General features: G+C 38.2%; 2 protein-coding genes across 6 annotated transcripts in view; one reads left to right on the forward strand and one right to left on the reverse strand.

The window, feature by feature from the left end:
- phkb (phosphorylase kinase, beta) overlaps positions 1-16,230 on the forward strand; it is a 153,738-nt gene that overhangs the window by 91,286 nt on the left and 46,222 nt on the right. The gene's annotated exons all lie outside the window — the stretch shown is intronic.
- On the reverse strand, positions 2,427-16,193 carry LOC141352946 (uncharacterized). Of its 2 annotated transcripts, XR_012359990.1 has the most exons (4): positions 15,975-15,992; positions 12,643-12,764; positions 3,175-3,614; positions 2,427-2,942 (listed from the first exon to the last, which is right to left on the reverse strand). XR_012359990.1 is itself a non-coding variant. In XM_073859162.1 (2 exons), the coding sequence occupies exons 1-2, from the start codon at positions 16,062-16,064 to the stop codon at positions 5,925-5,927; spliced, it is 6,930 nt and encodes a 2,309-aa protein (XP_073715263.1). In that variant the 5' UTR covers positions 16,065-16,193; the 3' UTR covers positions 5,661-5,924. The 2 variants fall into 2 exon arrangements, 1 of the variants encoding a protein (XP_073715263.1); XM_073859162.1 differs by lacking the exons at positions 2,427-2,942; positions 3,175-3,614 and having other exon boundaries at positions 5,661-12,764; positions 15,975-16,193.

A 16,230-nucleotide genomic window follows, 5' to 3' on the forward strand; every position in this document is an offset into this window, starting at 1 on the left:
CTTAAGAATCTTACTGTCAATGATGTGAAAATAATCCACGCAGAGACATTGACTCGTCTGTCAATTCCTCTAGAATGCAGCGTGGGGCACACTTGAGAGTTTATATTTATTTCAGACAGAAATCTTTTTGATTTGTTTATTGAAAAATTGGGACAAATAATAGTCAGTATCGCCTTGTGGCATGAGAATTATAAATTCATTTGGCATTTTATTTTTTATTAAAAACAGGGGACCCCACTCATTTATATTTACAGATGAAACAATGAATATCGCACATTTATGCCAAGAGATTGCTTATGAACTTATGTTTATAATTCATAACAATCTTTACTTTTCAGTGTTTTTATGGTAATATATTTTATACTGTTATAAGAGTTAATTTTATCTCCTTAATCTGAAATCGAATTAGCAGACTAATTTCAAAATAAGAGTCTCGTTGTATTTCGGTCTTGTTTATAATAAACCCACCAAAAAAGATGCATTACCAACTTTCCACTTAACTCACCTCTCCACTGCACCTTTTTCAATAAAGGATAATTGCCTCCTAAACTGACTTTTTCCATATTTTAATCTTTAAATACATTTGCAAAAGTAATATTAAATAAAAATAGATAAACATGCAATGATGATAAAATGAACAACTATTTTTTTGTAAAATAGTGCAAATACTGACTATATTGTAAAGAAGATCACTTGAACAGTTGTACAAAATAAATGATTGGATTTACTTTTAAGGAAGTTCGATTTTGTCCCCGCCACTTTTTTAAAACATCTCTTGGCCCGAATGAATATATTAGAAAAGCCAGCCTATCTCCAGTTGGTCATCCGGTGCAGGAATGTGTTTCTGAAATCATGCAGGGTCTTCCTTTCTTGAAGTTTCTGCTCTGTCAAGGAGAGCGCAGCTCATGGTTGCTGAGCAATGACACACGCCACTTGAGCACTCTCATTTGTTTCAGTGAAATCACAAAATAAAATGCCCACAATCATGTTCCTACTGTTGATATACAATCACCAACTTACTATAAACTACTATAAACTAAAACATTCTATACACTGGCCACTTCGAATGAACCTCTTGCATGCTACCCACAGCCCATATGGGAATGCAGGTTTTTGTGGCAAATTTTTCTATTAACTGCCGTAAAGAGTCGTGAGCTTAATAAACATACTACAGTTGATCTGATGCTTTTAACAGCAGTTCTTTGTCAATAAATTAAACTCATGTACTAATTTTTTTGCAATCATTAGTTCCTGCCATTAAAATTTATGAAAAATATGCAAATACAAATACATATATGTGAGGGTAAGTTAACCTTGCTTTCTGGAGTACCCGCTGGAACTTCTGTGAAGTTCACAAGAACACATTTTTAATGTGCCATTGAAGAGGTTTCAATAAAGACAAAAACACTTGATGTGCCAATTCAACAAATTTATTAAAAGATTTAGAAAACGCCTGTTGTGCCAAATCCCACCCATATGCACAGCTAGATCCTAAACTGTTGTAATAGCTCACATTTAAATATAATTTTTACATTTAAATATACATTTTACAATTTTTTACTAAATGTTAAAAAGGAACAATTACTTTACAGTTGCAACAATATACTTTTACTAGTAGAAAATTATATACCTATATATGTGTGGTAACTAACTATGTTAACTTGTTTAAGTTTCTAATACTTTACTGTTGAAATAACACAATATAGACGGAGAAAGATTATATACCTATATGTGTAGTAACCACCTTATTTGTTAACTTGTTTAACACAATAATTTTTGCTTTAAATTCTTTTTTCAAAACATAAAATTTTTTTCACTTTCAAAATTTCTAACAAAAGTTTTTATTTTGGGATAATACCGGTAAAAAGTTGTTGGGATTATTGTTAACCTTCTGCATGTTGTTTTCAAAACTATTTTAAAAACTCTATTGCTGTCCACGATTTGGTTTATTACAACGCAGGTATTTATAAGAGTAATAAGTCCCGTGATTTCAGAAAACAAGAGGGGCTTTTATCATGATTACATTTTTATTTCTAATTAATTGTGGGACCCTGGTTATTTATATTTTTATAATTTCAATTAATAAATAAATATTTTTATTGACTTGCAAACTGTTGTTTTGAAAACCCTAGTTGACAAAGACACGAGAGGGACACAGGATTTGGCACAACACCCCCAGTGAGCAAGCCTGTGGCGACAGTGGCAAGAAAAAAACCTTGAGAGGAGATAAAAAACCTTGAGAGGAACCAGACTCAGCAGGGGGCTGCCCATCCTCTTCTGGCATGGCGTACACATTATTAATAACATTCCTATTTTAACTAATATTTATATTTTGCTATATATATATATATATATATATATATATATATATATATATATATATATAGAAACCAATTATTATATTAAACTAATATTTTAGATTTTAATATCTATATATTGAAACCAATTATTATATTAAACTCATATTTTAGATTTTAATATCTATATATTGAAACCAATTATTATATTAAACTCATATTTTAGATTTTAATATCTATATATTTATATCTATATATTGAAACCAATTATTATATTAAACTAATATTTTAGATTTTAATATCTTTATCTATATATTGAAACCAATTATTATATTAAACTAATATTTTAGATTTTAATATCTATATATCTATATCTATATATTGAAACCAATTATTATATTAAACTAATATTTTAGATTTTAATATCTATATATCTATATCTATATATTGAAACCAATTATTATATTAAACTAATATTTTATATTTTAATATCTATATATCTATATCTATATATAGAAACCAATTATTTAATATGATAAAACTAAATTTTAAATAAAATGAAATTAATTAATGCAATGAGCGGTGTAGTGAACCAGCTCCCGACATCTCTCCGCTGGATCTGACATTGCATACAGGCTGGACACCCTGAGGTAGAGAATGTAAAACAGAGAGGATCATATTAGTGTATTTATTTCAATTGTTTTGATTATGCAAAACTGACAGAGCATTAAGTTAAGATCAGATACATGTCTTGCAAGAAACATTATACACTTTAACGCTGTCTAGGTTTTCACCTCAAAGCACATGCCTTTGAACAACACATTGTATGATAAAATGCACTAAAACACTAGACTTTACCAGTAGTATTGACACTTACCTCTACTGCTTCAATGTGGTTCTTCATTTGGTTCTTTAGTCTTCAGTATTATCCTAAATGCCAAATGGGTTTGGTCACATTATCTAGCCATGAAACCAATAAATGAATAATGGGGTTACTAAATACACATATACTTACAACAAAAAAATAAAATAAATAAATAAATAAAAGTTACAACTTACTTAAAGATATCCAGCTTTCCTATGAATCCAGCTTGTCATTATCGGTGTTTTAGCACACTTGATCTTGTCAGACATTCTGACCTGGAGGTTCCTGAAAAACTTCAGAATTAGAATAAAATATTCCTCCAAAAGTAGTTACGATGTGCAGTAGTACAGTGACTGAAGAAAGTTTTTAAAACACTTAGCTTTAGATTGTATATTGCACACTCATATCCATTGTTGGATAGGACTGCTATCATCTCAAAATTCTTCCTGCAACTTTACAGAAGAGCACATATTAATAATAACAGAATAGCAGGGAACCGCAAATAAAAAATCCAGTACACATTGTCACAAATTGAACACGAAGCAAATACATCACAACAATGTCTTACTACTTCTAACTTTACCTTACTATCATTTATGACTTACTGCCGCTGTTGCTCTCACTGTCTGTGTCCTCCCTGGAGTTGCAACACTAATCCTCACTGCATTCTGTATGCTGCTGCCGCCACCTTTACTTCCTAGTGTTCTCCCTCAAGCTGCCACATTACTCCTTTGTCCTTCAGCCACTCTTTCTTCTGAGAACCATGATACACTTTAACACTTGGTTTTCACATCACAGCACATGCCTCTGAACAAACACATTGTATGATAAAATGCACTGAAACACTAGACTTTACCAGTAGTATTGACACTTACCTGAGACTGCTTCTTCCTTTGCTTCTTTAGTCTTCAGTATTGTCCTCAATGCCAAATGGGTTTGGTCACATTATCTAGCCATGAAATCAACAATTGAATAATGGGGTCACTAAATACACATAAACTAACAAACAAACAAAACAAATGAATAAAAGTTACAACTTACTATAAGAAATCCAGATTTCCAATGTGTCCTGCTTGTCATTATCGATGTTTTAGCACACTTGATCTTCTCAGACATTCTGACCTGGCGATTGCTGAAAAACATCAGAATTAGAATTAGAATAAAATATTCCACCAAAAGTAGTTACGATGTGCAGTAGTACAGTGACTGAAGAAAGTTCTTAAAACACTTAGCTTTAGATAGTATATTGCACACTCATATCCATTGTTGGATAGGACTGCTATCGTTTCAAAATTTTTCCTGCAACTTTACAGAAGAGCACATATTAATAATAACAGAACAGCAGGGGATTGCAAATAAAAAATCTAGTACACATTGTCACAAATTGAACACAAAGCAAATACATCACAACAGTGTCTTACTACTTTTAACTTTACCTTACTATCATTTATGACTTACTGCCGCTGTTGCTCTCACTGTCTGTGTCCTCCATGGAGTTGCCACACTAATCCTCACTGCATCCTGTATGCTGCTGCTGCTGCCGGCGCCTTTACTTCCTAGTGTCCTCCCTCGAGCTGCCACATTACTCCTTCCTCCTTCCTGCTGCTGTACCTGCTTTGTAGCTCACTGCCATAAGACTGTTAAATGACCATAAATGCCACAATCTTATTGCAACACAACCATACGCACCAACCCGTTGGCTAAGGCTGTCAGTGAGCCCCCACTGTCGTCGTTAATGCAGGTTCAGTGGCCCCCGGTTTTGTATGGCATGACAACACAACGCAAGACAACAAAACAACACAACCATACGCACCAACCCGTTGGCTAAGGCTGTCAGTGAGCCCCCACTGTCGTCGTTAATGCAGGTTCAGTGGCCCCCGGTTTTGTATGGCATGACAACACAACGCAAGACAACAAAACAACACGACCATACGCACCAACCCGTTGGCTAAGGCTGTCAGTGAGCCCCCACTGTCGTCGTTAATGCAGGTTCAGTGGCCCCCGGTTTCGTATGGCATGACAACACAACGCAAGACAACAAAACAACACGACCATACGCACCAACCCGTTGGCTAAGGCTGTCAATGAGCCCCCACTGTCGTCGTTAATGCAGGTTCAGTGGCCCCCGGTTTCGTATGGCATGACAACACAACGCAAGAAAACAGAACAACACGACCATACGCACCAACCCGTTGGCTAAGGCTGTCAATGAGCCCCCACTGTCGTCGTTAATGCAGGTTCAGTGGCCCCCGGTTTCGTATGGCATAACAACACAACCATTAGTGCACAACCATTCAAGTCAACCCATTGGCTAAGGCTGTCAGAGCCCTATTGCCACTGTTAATGCTTACTGCCCATCGTTCCATTTGTCGAAACACAACAACCATAACCACCTACCCATTGGCTAGGTGGTTAAGTATAACCATACATGCCAAACCGTTGGCTGAGGCCATCCAAGACCCGAAGCATGCTTCTTACCTTCCACAGCCATGATAGCACCAAAAATCCAACCAGCGCTGCGTCTCCAGCTCCTCCGATTACACCTCCAGCACAACACAGCCTAAAGAAAGTTGATGCATGCTAACCGACATTTGCTGGTACCTTCTCCATCCATAATAGCACCAGAAACCCAACCAGCGCTGCGTCTCCAGCTCCTCCGATTGCACGTCCAGCACCACATAGCTTGAAGAAAGTTAATGCGTAGTCGGTGCCCACGATTCCGTATGGCAAAAAACACAACAATATCCGCCAACCACAGAATGTCATTTTTGCAAAATACAGTACACAGGATTATGGTAACTGTAATAACTCTGTAACACACCTGACTGGAGACACAAGTCTGGATGTGAGATGTAAATGTGATCCAGTAGTGTGTGTTTTTCAGTTGTAGCTGATGTGATTAGCTGTGTATATTCCTTTGATTGAAACATATCCAGTATAGCCTTTCTTCCAGCACATAAAAGGTCCTCATTAAAGTCTCCACAGATGATTACAGGATGTTTATCCATCATGTCCAGATAATCAAGTAGGCCCCTTAAATTTGGCAAGAATGTTTCAAGACTGTAGTGTGGTGGCCTGTACACTGCAGCAATTGTTGCACACATTGGGGTGTCAATTTTGATGACAACAAACTCCAGGTCTGTGACACTTTGGATGTACTGTCTGGACTGAGCTTGAATATCTTCTTTGCAAAATATTGCAACTCCACCACCGTCTTTCTTTGCCATTTCTGCATTGGTTGAGTAGGAGGCATGCCTATTCCGTGCAAACATCTTGTATCCTTCCAACTGGAGATGTTGTGGAATACATGAGCCAGACAAGTGACTTTCCGTTATGCAAAGAATATCCGATAATAGTAGCTCATGATGGCATCTGACATCCTCGATGTGAGATGACAGTCCTTCCGTGTTATGGTGAACTATTTTAAGTGTTTGGTCCTGGTTGATTTCCCTTATGTGTTGCAAAAGCGGCATGATTCCTTCAACTGTCGCTCTTCTCATATTTTCCAACGATGCTGTGATTTCAGGATCAGCATAAATCTTCTTTTCAATGAAGTCTGTAATATGTAATCCAGAAAGCGACGTCGTTCGGCTGAGGGCAACGTAGGCCATTCCAGGTTCGAAAATCTTCTTCAGTGACACTACGGCAGACTGCATTGTCATACCTTGAACTTTGTGAGCTGTGCAGGCATAAGCGAGCTTGATGGGAAATTGACGACGAACTGTTCCTTTCCTCAGACTTTCTTCAGATCTCTCAATATATACAGAGTTGTCATCTTCACCTTCCACTCTTCTGCGGTGTTTCAGACCTGCATTTGGATTGTCGAGCTGAAGTCCTAGCATGTGTACAGTGGAGATTCCATCTCTTGTTTTAGTGACAATGTTAACAATCTGACCAAAACATCCATTTACAATTCCATCTTCAACATCCAGATTCCTTGTCACCATTATACGAGCTCCCACTGCAACTTGTATAGAATCCAGCAAGTCATCCTTCTTTCCAGTGACAGGTTTCTTTTGTCTTTTCATCACTCCTGTTCTTGGGTCTTTCCTGTAGTCTTCGGCATCAATGGTTATGATGTCAGTGTGAATAGCCTGTATTGTTTTAGTATTGTGCATGTGAACTTCCTTGTTGGTTGCAAATATGTGCAGAGCATCATGAGGGCAGTCTTCTGGGTTCTTTACAGCTTGGAGTAACAGAACTCGGTCTTCTTCTCTAAGAGCATCAGTCTTCTGCCTCACTCGCAGTCGATTTAAAAGCTCAGCAAAGGCAAGGTCCTCCTTTTGACGCATGATCTCTGTAAGGGTAATTATTTGAAAACTGTCCTTCCAGAAGTCCAGAACATCATCTTCATAAACACAGAGCGGTTTGGCTTTACCGAGAGGTGGGAGTTGGAAAAAGTCTCCTACAGCGAGAACAGAGATTCCTCCAAATGCTTTCTTGCTGCCTCTGATCTGTTGAAGTCTCCAGTTTACATAGGCGAAAAGATCCTTCGAAATCATGGACACTTCATCAATGATGAGAATTTCCACACTGCATAATTCTGCTCGTACTTCATCTAGAGCATTTCCAAGTCCTTGATAAGGTGGCTTTAAGTTCCTTGGCAGTTTTAAAATGGAATGCAGTGTTTTACCAGATATATTGAATGCTGCTGTTCCTGTAAATGCACTCAAAATCACTGTAGGCACAGAGAGATCCCCTTCCTCCTGAAGTCGAGGCAGTTGTTTTAGAATCTTGGTTGCTTCCGTATATATGCACTTAATGACATGTGATTTTCCACAACCAGCACCACCTGACACGAAGTAAAAAAACTGTTCAGGATTATGACCCCAGACACGCTTCTGACACCAATGACGGACAATGTAGAATATTGCTGCCTGTGTCTCATTTAGACTTTGAAACATCTTCCTGACAAATTCAACACTCATCTGTGGTGCCTTTATCCGAGGAACGACTCCATCTCCATCTTCAAGAAGAATCTGGTATTCCGGTACATCATCTTGCTCATCCTCTTCATCATGATTGACATCATCTCGTTCTGCAATGCACTCCAAATTATCCACTTCAGCTTCAGGGGCAAAAGCTGTCCAAGCATTCTCAGATGGGCCTTGTTGCTGCAACTGTTCAATTGCTTTGTCCACTTCTTCACTGTGTTTTTCGAATTTCTCCTGGTGTGCTTTCACTATTGCGCATACAGGCATTCGGACACCAGGGTGGGAAGGAAGTTCCACGAATGCACTTTTGTAAAACTGCTCATACGTTGGAAATGTTGGAGGTTTTAGCTGGGCATTGAAACGATGTGGCACATAAAGTTTCACTAATCTTCCGTAAAACTTTTCCGGTTGTTTCTCCTCCGAAAACCGTGCATATCGAATAATGGCAGCCTTACCGACAGATCTTTTCTGAACAAATCCCATATCGTTGAGCAGACGTTGTACATTCTTTCCCTTAGTTTGCTGACCGTACACAATGCGGTAATTTGACACAAAGTCTGCCAGACACATCTTTTCAAACTCAGGTGTTTGAGGCCTTGCTCTGTATTTATCTAATATTCCCGACATCCAAACATCCTCTGAATCTGGATTTTTGTGCAGTAGGACACTAAGGGGCAGACTCATCTTCAGAGCATCGTCATCCGTTGGTATAAACACAACACTTCGCGAACACTTCTTCATTGGTAGGCTGCACGTTCGTGCAACAGACTCCTGCGAGCTCACTTGTCTGTGTTTCGAATAGGCTTGCATAATGTGCTTCATTTCATCCTCTTCATTCACATTTGTTTCACGCACTGCTTTGATCACGTTCTTCAGCATCTCGTTCATTTCATGCTCTGGCTTGGAAATGTAGGACAACATATACATGATGCAACTGTAAGGGTCAAGTATATACTGAATGTCCATGTTAGCATTCCATGCCCTCAGCAAATCAGGATTGTATCCATTCACCCAAACCTCCTTTGGATCACGCTTTAGCAAGATCACACTTGAAGTGGACAACTCCCTGGTGTACTTCATGTAATCCTCCATGGACAAATTACATTTTGTCAGTAGTTCAGGCAAGTTTTCAAAGGTGGCTTGGGGATCATTCAGCATATCCCACAAAGGTTTGAGTTTCGTCCTAGCATCACTCATTGCTTTTCGAACAGCATCTGACCTTGAGCTTCTTCTGTCTTGATGGCTATCCTCTTCAGTTTCCTCTTCTTCAGGTCGCTGTGGTCGTGGACGAGTTATTGTGGTGTCAGACATTGGTAATTTAGGGAACCCAAACCTACACAACACATTTCCTTTCTTGCATGACTTGGAGTGTTTTCTGCTGTGAAGTTGAACCTCTGTAACAATCTGATGAAGTTCAGGATCAGTCGTGGAATCAGGAAGCATGCATGTTATGTAGCGATCAATAAAGCCACAAACAACTTCATCAGAATCACTTTCGAACTCAGGTGCATCCTTTACCCATGCAAGCAGATGTATATGTGGGCTTCCTCTTGCTTGAAACTCAACTCTGTAAAAGTAATCTTCAACCTTACCAATGGGTTGGGCAGGTGACAAAAGCAGGTGAGTCATTAGCGCGTCCACTCGTTTCTCAAACATCCGCATGACAGTAACAGGGTTACTTCGAAGGATTTCACATTTTGTCATCCAGTCAAGCTCTGAAAAATCGACGTCTTCCCCTTGCTGAGCCTTGATTGCCGTAATTACTTCAGGCCATCGCATTTCGGCCGCACTGAATGTGCAAAAGAAAGTAGGTGTTCCCAACTGCCTGATCATGGCTTGTAAATCTCTCAGCGTTTTCTCCCAATAAGATGGCGAACCTCTCAGGGGTTGCATGAATCGTGTGGCATCTTTGTTGCGCACCAGTCTTTCAACCTCATGGTTATCTTGAAGCAACCTGTTGGAAATTCTTCTGCCATCTCTTGTTATAGGTTTGCCTTTCCGCAACTGGACAGTCATGCTGTTCCTGGCCAGATGTGTTTCTGTCGCAAACTGTGCAAAGAAAAGGTAACTCTGGTCTCTTGCAAACCGTGTATCCACAGAGAACAATCTCGCATTGAAATACATACTTGGTGACAATGCTTTTTCTCTTGCCTCATCAATTGTGTTATGTCCAGTAGGGAACTGAACAGGGAACGCCATGGCTTCCAGCTTTGGGATTTTGAAAAATCCAACAGGTTTTTTTCCCTGAGCAGGTGCAATGCTGAATATTCCCTCGCCATATGATAAAATCTCCTGGCCGATGTCAGGTGGCTGCATACATGTGTCCAAGGTGAGGCCAGGTCTAAGTTCATCCTGTTCCTCTACACTCACATGTCGCTCCTCCTCTTCAGCAACACCGAGTTCTTCTTCTTCTTCTTCTTGTTCTGTATCATCAACTTCCCCATCAATGTCACTTTCAAACAATGCAGTTTCGCTTATAGAGATATCTTTGTATTCTGAGTGTATCTCTTTTAGTTTTAATAAAGCTGCTAGCACGTTGTGCATATTCACAGTATGGAAGTGCTGGTATCCTTTAAACTTGATGTGTCTTTTAAGCTTTACCTGTAGTAACTGGGACTCACTACTAGGTCTTGGCAGACAGTTGACCGTCTTCTCCATATCAGAAGGCACACACACAACCGCACCTTGCACCGCTCTTTGTTGACCTTTGGGCAGTGCAATAATTTTTGCAAACGGTACAATTTTGGCAATAAGCTGACGTTCAAGCACATTCAATTCCAGTAATTCTGCAGGGATGTGTGCCAATTCAAGTTTGTTTGCCACTGCAACTGAAGGCACATTTCCTCTCTTAAGATGGCTGTCGCAAGTGTGGCAAATCCATTCCCGTCTTCTTTGTTCTGGAACTGCACAAGGAACACTGCAGCTACTGTCACAAGCATGAACATATTGCTTGGTTAAGCAAGATATGGCTATATGTGGATTTTTAATGTAACAACTTCTATTACAGAGCCTGACTTGATTTGGAAACATAGCTCTGTGACAGACTGTGCAGACATGTGTGGGACCATGTTGAATGTTGCATCTGAATGCATCTATGGCACATTGCATTACTTTGTTGACCAAAGGTTGTGGTGTTTCCTTTCTGGAACTGATGTATGGTTGATATTTCTTTTTGATCCGGAGTGCACATTGCAACTTATGAAATATGTGGTATGCAACATCATGGACACGTTTCTGTGTTTTGTACAAGGTACAATGTAGCATGTGATGTGTTCTAAACTCTGGGTCATCTCTATATCTCTTCACCATGTACTCTTTCATCTTCTTTTGGAAGTCAGTATCCGTGCTGTACCTCCTCAGCATGTACTCTTTCATCTTCTTTTGGAAGACAGTATCCGTGCTGTATCTCCTGACCATGTACTCTTTCATCTTCTCTTGCCTCTGCCTCTGATAAACAGCATCCGTGTTGTACCTGCTCACCATGTACTCTTTCATCTTCTCTTTCATTTGCCTCTGAAAGACAGTATCCTTGTTGTACCTCCTCACCATGTACTCTTTCTTCTTTGTCTGAGCAACAGCACATGTGTTATACCTCTTGGTCATATAGTATTGAATTTTCTTCCTGTATTGAGGATCTTGATTATATCGCTCCTTTATAGCCTCATTTCTCTTCAGTCGATATTTTAAACGGGCAACATACCGCTCTTTTTCATATTCCCTTTTTTTAAATGTTCTTACTTCTTGAGATGCAGTTTTATCCTTGGGTTTTAATTGTTGTACTGTTAGTTTTCTCTTTACTTTTCTTCTCCGCTGCTTATCTGTTTTCATCACCTGCTGGTTTTTATCTCCTTTAATGGTTTGGGCTTTAACAATGTTTCCTGATTTTGGAAGAGCCAAATTCATTTGTGAGACTTGTGTACAAGCTGATGGTGCTGACTGTTTGTCAGATTGCTGCTCAATTTCAAATGACACAGGCAAAAATTCATAGCTGGCCTTATCAGGGTGATCCTGAAAGATCTTGAGAATTCTGTCTATCATGTCACTTAGGTGGGTAAAAGTTAACATGACAGCAGTTCCAGCACCAGTAGGATGGCGCAAACCTTCAGCAGTCCTTGAGTGTGGATCAAAGAATCCATATCTACCAGATCTGTCTCTGAACACTGCAAGACATTCAACAGAAATGATAAGCAGTGCGTGACTAACAGTGGTTGAAAGACACTGAAGTCTTTCAGTAAGAGGAATAAACCATTCTTCTGTGCCAGGGTTCCCTTTGGCTCTGAGGAATCCCATCTTGAGGTCAGACTTCTGCACACGGTATGTTTGGGTAAATGTTGAAACGTTCAATGGTACCTCCTCCACAGCCAGATGGTCCTGAAGAAATCTTTGTTCATCCATAAGCTGCATTTTAACACCAACATACAAAGCATCCCCCTCCTCTAAAACTCTGTCAAGATCAGACATCCCAAACTGAACCCCTTCGCTGTGGTTGGCCAAGAATATTAATGCTACACATGTGCACTGATGATTCCTTGAGAAAACATCATACCTTATATCACCCTGGCAATGGGACGCCTGCACAGACAAAACTCTGGGTGCACTATCACAGTCTTCTACATGTAGTCTGCCAGATACCTGAGCTACAGCAGTAGAGATGCTTGCCTGTTCAACCTGTAAATAATCATTAATGGAGTCCTTAAAAAGCCATTTAAATAGTCAAATTATTCTCAATTCTAAATCACTCATAAATCTTATAATAGTTCAATGATTTCATTTCCATCAAATATAAATTATAGTAAATAAATTACTTTAGTATAATGCAACTGTTTTCTTTAGAAATATCTTTTTCATACCCATATTGTACAAGACATACAACTTGCTTAATAATTTGGACCAACATTTTAAATTAGGTTTCACTTTAATAAAGATCTCCCTGTAAACTACTGAATAGACCTGTATGAGATTGATAGAGATTGAGTAAAATAAATAAAAATAAATAAATGGAAAATAAAATAAAAATCAAGTTGTTTAAAACCTGAATGTTGTTTTACTAAAACCTTACTGATATGTGACATACATAATAATTTAGAACATTTAAATTTCATTTTAAAAAATCCAGTGCGTCATGAGCAGCTGCGCCTCTCTCTGTCTCAGGTGCAGGCGCTCTCGTATCTATCCAAAGTCTGAAAATAAGTAGTAATCCTTATGTATTTGTTCGGTTTTATGCGTTTCAAGCAAGCTGAGTCAAACTATTCCTCTTGTTTAAAATATAATTCCTGCATATTGGCGCCTCTATCACTTCCGCACACATGCAGAGAGTTGTGCGCTGACATCTGTCTGAAGCATACACGTGTAGTTTTTTTCCAGCCAAGTGGAGCTAGTGGAGGGACACGGGAACTACAATTCCCATAATCCCATACGTGCCACTCTGATGCCTCTCTACAAGTGGAGCGACAATGGCGGAAGCAAAAGAAACGCAAATTTTAAATCTGATGTGTGGAAAAAGTTCGCGTTCGCTGTGACAAGAAACAAGAAAGGACAAAATGTGATGGACATACAAAAAATGAGTGTGAGTAAATCCATGAATGAGGAGAGTGTGTATGCCGTTTCTCAATTAGAAGGCAGCCTTTAGGTCACATATGCAGGCTGCACACGTCATTACACGCCTGGTGTATTTAAGTTAACTGAGTATTACATTCGCAAGTCATAAGCGTGTTACAACAATATACAATTAAATAAGAATAATGTCAACTTGAAAAATTTTAATATTCTAAAAATAAGCCTACAAATGCGACCTATGGAGGCTGTAGACTTCCGATTGGGAAACGCGCCCCTGTATTGAGTGAGCTGACCTCAGCTCTAGGTCCAGCTACAATAAGTAAGCTGCTATTTTCATTTTTACTGGGTTGTTTTTGTTTTTAGGAATGGACCCATCTTAAAACCCATCGTCTTTTCTTGATTCTATAATCACAACTGTTGCTTTCATAGGAATACCAAGCATTAGCATTAATAATAATAATAATAATAATAAACTAGGTAAATTGAGGGAGTTACTCAATTCCTAAAACCTGACTGATTGGGAGTTGTTTAAAGTTGACAAACTAAACTGAAACTTTATTTTTTTTATCTTATTACATGGTCTAATTATTTTTGTCCTTTTTATGAAAATTGTAAACACTACACTACACTCTGTGCATTGTAATGTTCAGTCTTGGAAAAACTGCCATAAGTGTTTATTAAACAAGTCTTCATTTGTTTTTTCCTTCCTGTAAATGTTTCAATAATAACCGTACCGTGGGCACTAGGGGTGGGCGGAATGACAAAAAATCTATTCTACGGAATGAGTCATTTTATTTCACAGAACGGTATATTTCACGGTATAAATGTTTTTCAGTTTAAATTGTTTTTTATTATAAAAATGTACAGAAATTTCCCACTCACTCTAGCTTTTAACTAAATGCTCACTGCAGTTTTAAATTATGAGCAATTTTAAGTTAATAATGTTAAAGTGAAAATGCCCAAAAGATAACAACAGATTAAGTCTTGATAAGACAGAATCTTTTTTTATAATTGAGTTATTCATTTTATAGACTATTGAAGCTATAGTATGCCTTCAGTGTTTTTTGTTTTTATGCATACATTACATTAAAAATAGGCAATATTTAAAATTAACAAGTATAAATATATGCAAAAACCTACAGACAGGATGAATACCTATAGCCTATATGAGAGACGAAGCTCTAGATATTATATATTTGACAGGTGCTATGATATGATGTCATGATCATGAAGTCTGTTTTAAGGTCTTGACACCCTTTACTTTCTATTAGACCTTAACATTTGTGTCTCTTTCTTGTAATGTTTGTATAAGCAAATGGCGTGTTAAACTACATCGCTCTAGGAGCGCATGTGTCACTGATATAAACGCGAGTTTTGTCTTAGCTTGCTTAAAGTTGAGAAAACTTGACCACTATTAGCATTATGTGCGAGAAGAACCCTTTATTTGGCGTTGCAGCTCCTTGCGCATGCCTAGAGACAGACTGCGAGACCCGCGGTTGATTCACTGGCAGTTATTATAAAAATTACAGAATTAACTCGTTCATTTTTTATGAGTGAATTATTTTACATGTTTCTCCGTCACACTAAGTCTAACATGCGTGTGGGCAGAGTTAGCCACGCCCACTTATTTGCATTCCGCGGAATAGACGGAATAGAAAAATGTGTTACGTCTGACAGTTTATTCCGCGGTAACGGAATATACCGCATGAACTGCGCTCTGTTGCAGCCACACTTGATTCTGAGGAACTACTTTGTTTGGCGGAAGAGTAATATTTATACTAATATAATTACAACTTATTTGTGTTTTATTTTATAAAACCCCGCTAACGTTATGCATATGAAGTAACCGTTTTATAAACGCAATAAACCCCTCGAAGCGTTGAGTTACCAGTGCATTTTATAACAGCTAAGGGGGTTTAGGCACTCCGCTTCGCGTCGTGCCTAACAACGCCCCTTAGCTGTTATAAAATGCACTGGTAACCCACTGCTTCTTGGGGTTTATTGCTTTATTAAATAGTTTCTCAGTAGTTATGCATAGTTTGTTCTAGTTTTATATTAGAAATAATGAACCAAAAACAAAACTGAAAAATCTGTTTTTTACTGTATTCATTTTCTTTTCTATTGAATTATTTTATTCATTCTTTTCCATTTCTTTTGCTATCACACATATTTATGCTTTATAAGTTGAAATTAAATGAATCTGCTATGTCAGTTAAACTTGGTATAATGAAAAACTTTATCACAATCTTAGTATGTTATTATTTTGTCCAGCCAAACCAGCATGTTATTATCTTAAATGAGCGATAAAGAGATCAATAGTACCTTGTTGGTCCTGGAAAGTCTGGTAAAGTCCAGGTCCACCTTTCCCCGACGCATCTTCTGAGCCTGAGATCTCTTTCCTTTCCGTGGCATCCTTTAAAATATCAAGAGATAAGAAAAATAACCATTTCAGATATAACACTAATTTGACTTAACCAAGTAATCTTTTCTCTCAAGTCTTAAAAGTAAGCCATAGGTCTTTTCCTAATCATCAAAATGAACTCAGCTAAAAGACATTGAGAAATATAATTCCTCATTA

The sequence above is a fragment of the Misgurnus anguillicaudatus genome, chromosome 21 (assembly GCF_027580225.2).
Source record: "Misgurnus anguillicaudatus chromosome 21, ASM2758022v2, whole genome shotgun sequence".
In the NCBI taxonomy this organism is placed as follows: Eukaryota; Metazoa; Chordata; class Actinopteri; order Cypriniformes; family Cobitidae; genus Misgurnus; species Misgurnus anguillicaudatus.

Excerpts from the sequence above, each read along its gene's own strand:
- LOC141352946 (XM_073859162.1), bottom strand. The coding sequence starts at position 16,064 with ATGCCACGGAAAGGAAAGAGATCTCAGGCTCAGAAGATGCGTCGGGGA. Across the intron at positions 12,765-15,974 it reads GACTTTCCAGGACCAACAAG|GTTGAACAGGCAAGCATCTC; the intron begins GTACTATTGATC and ends GATTATTTACAG.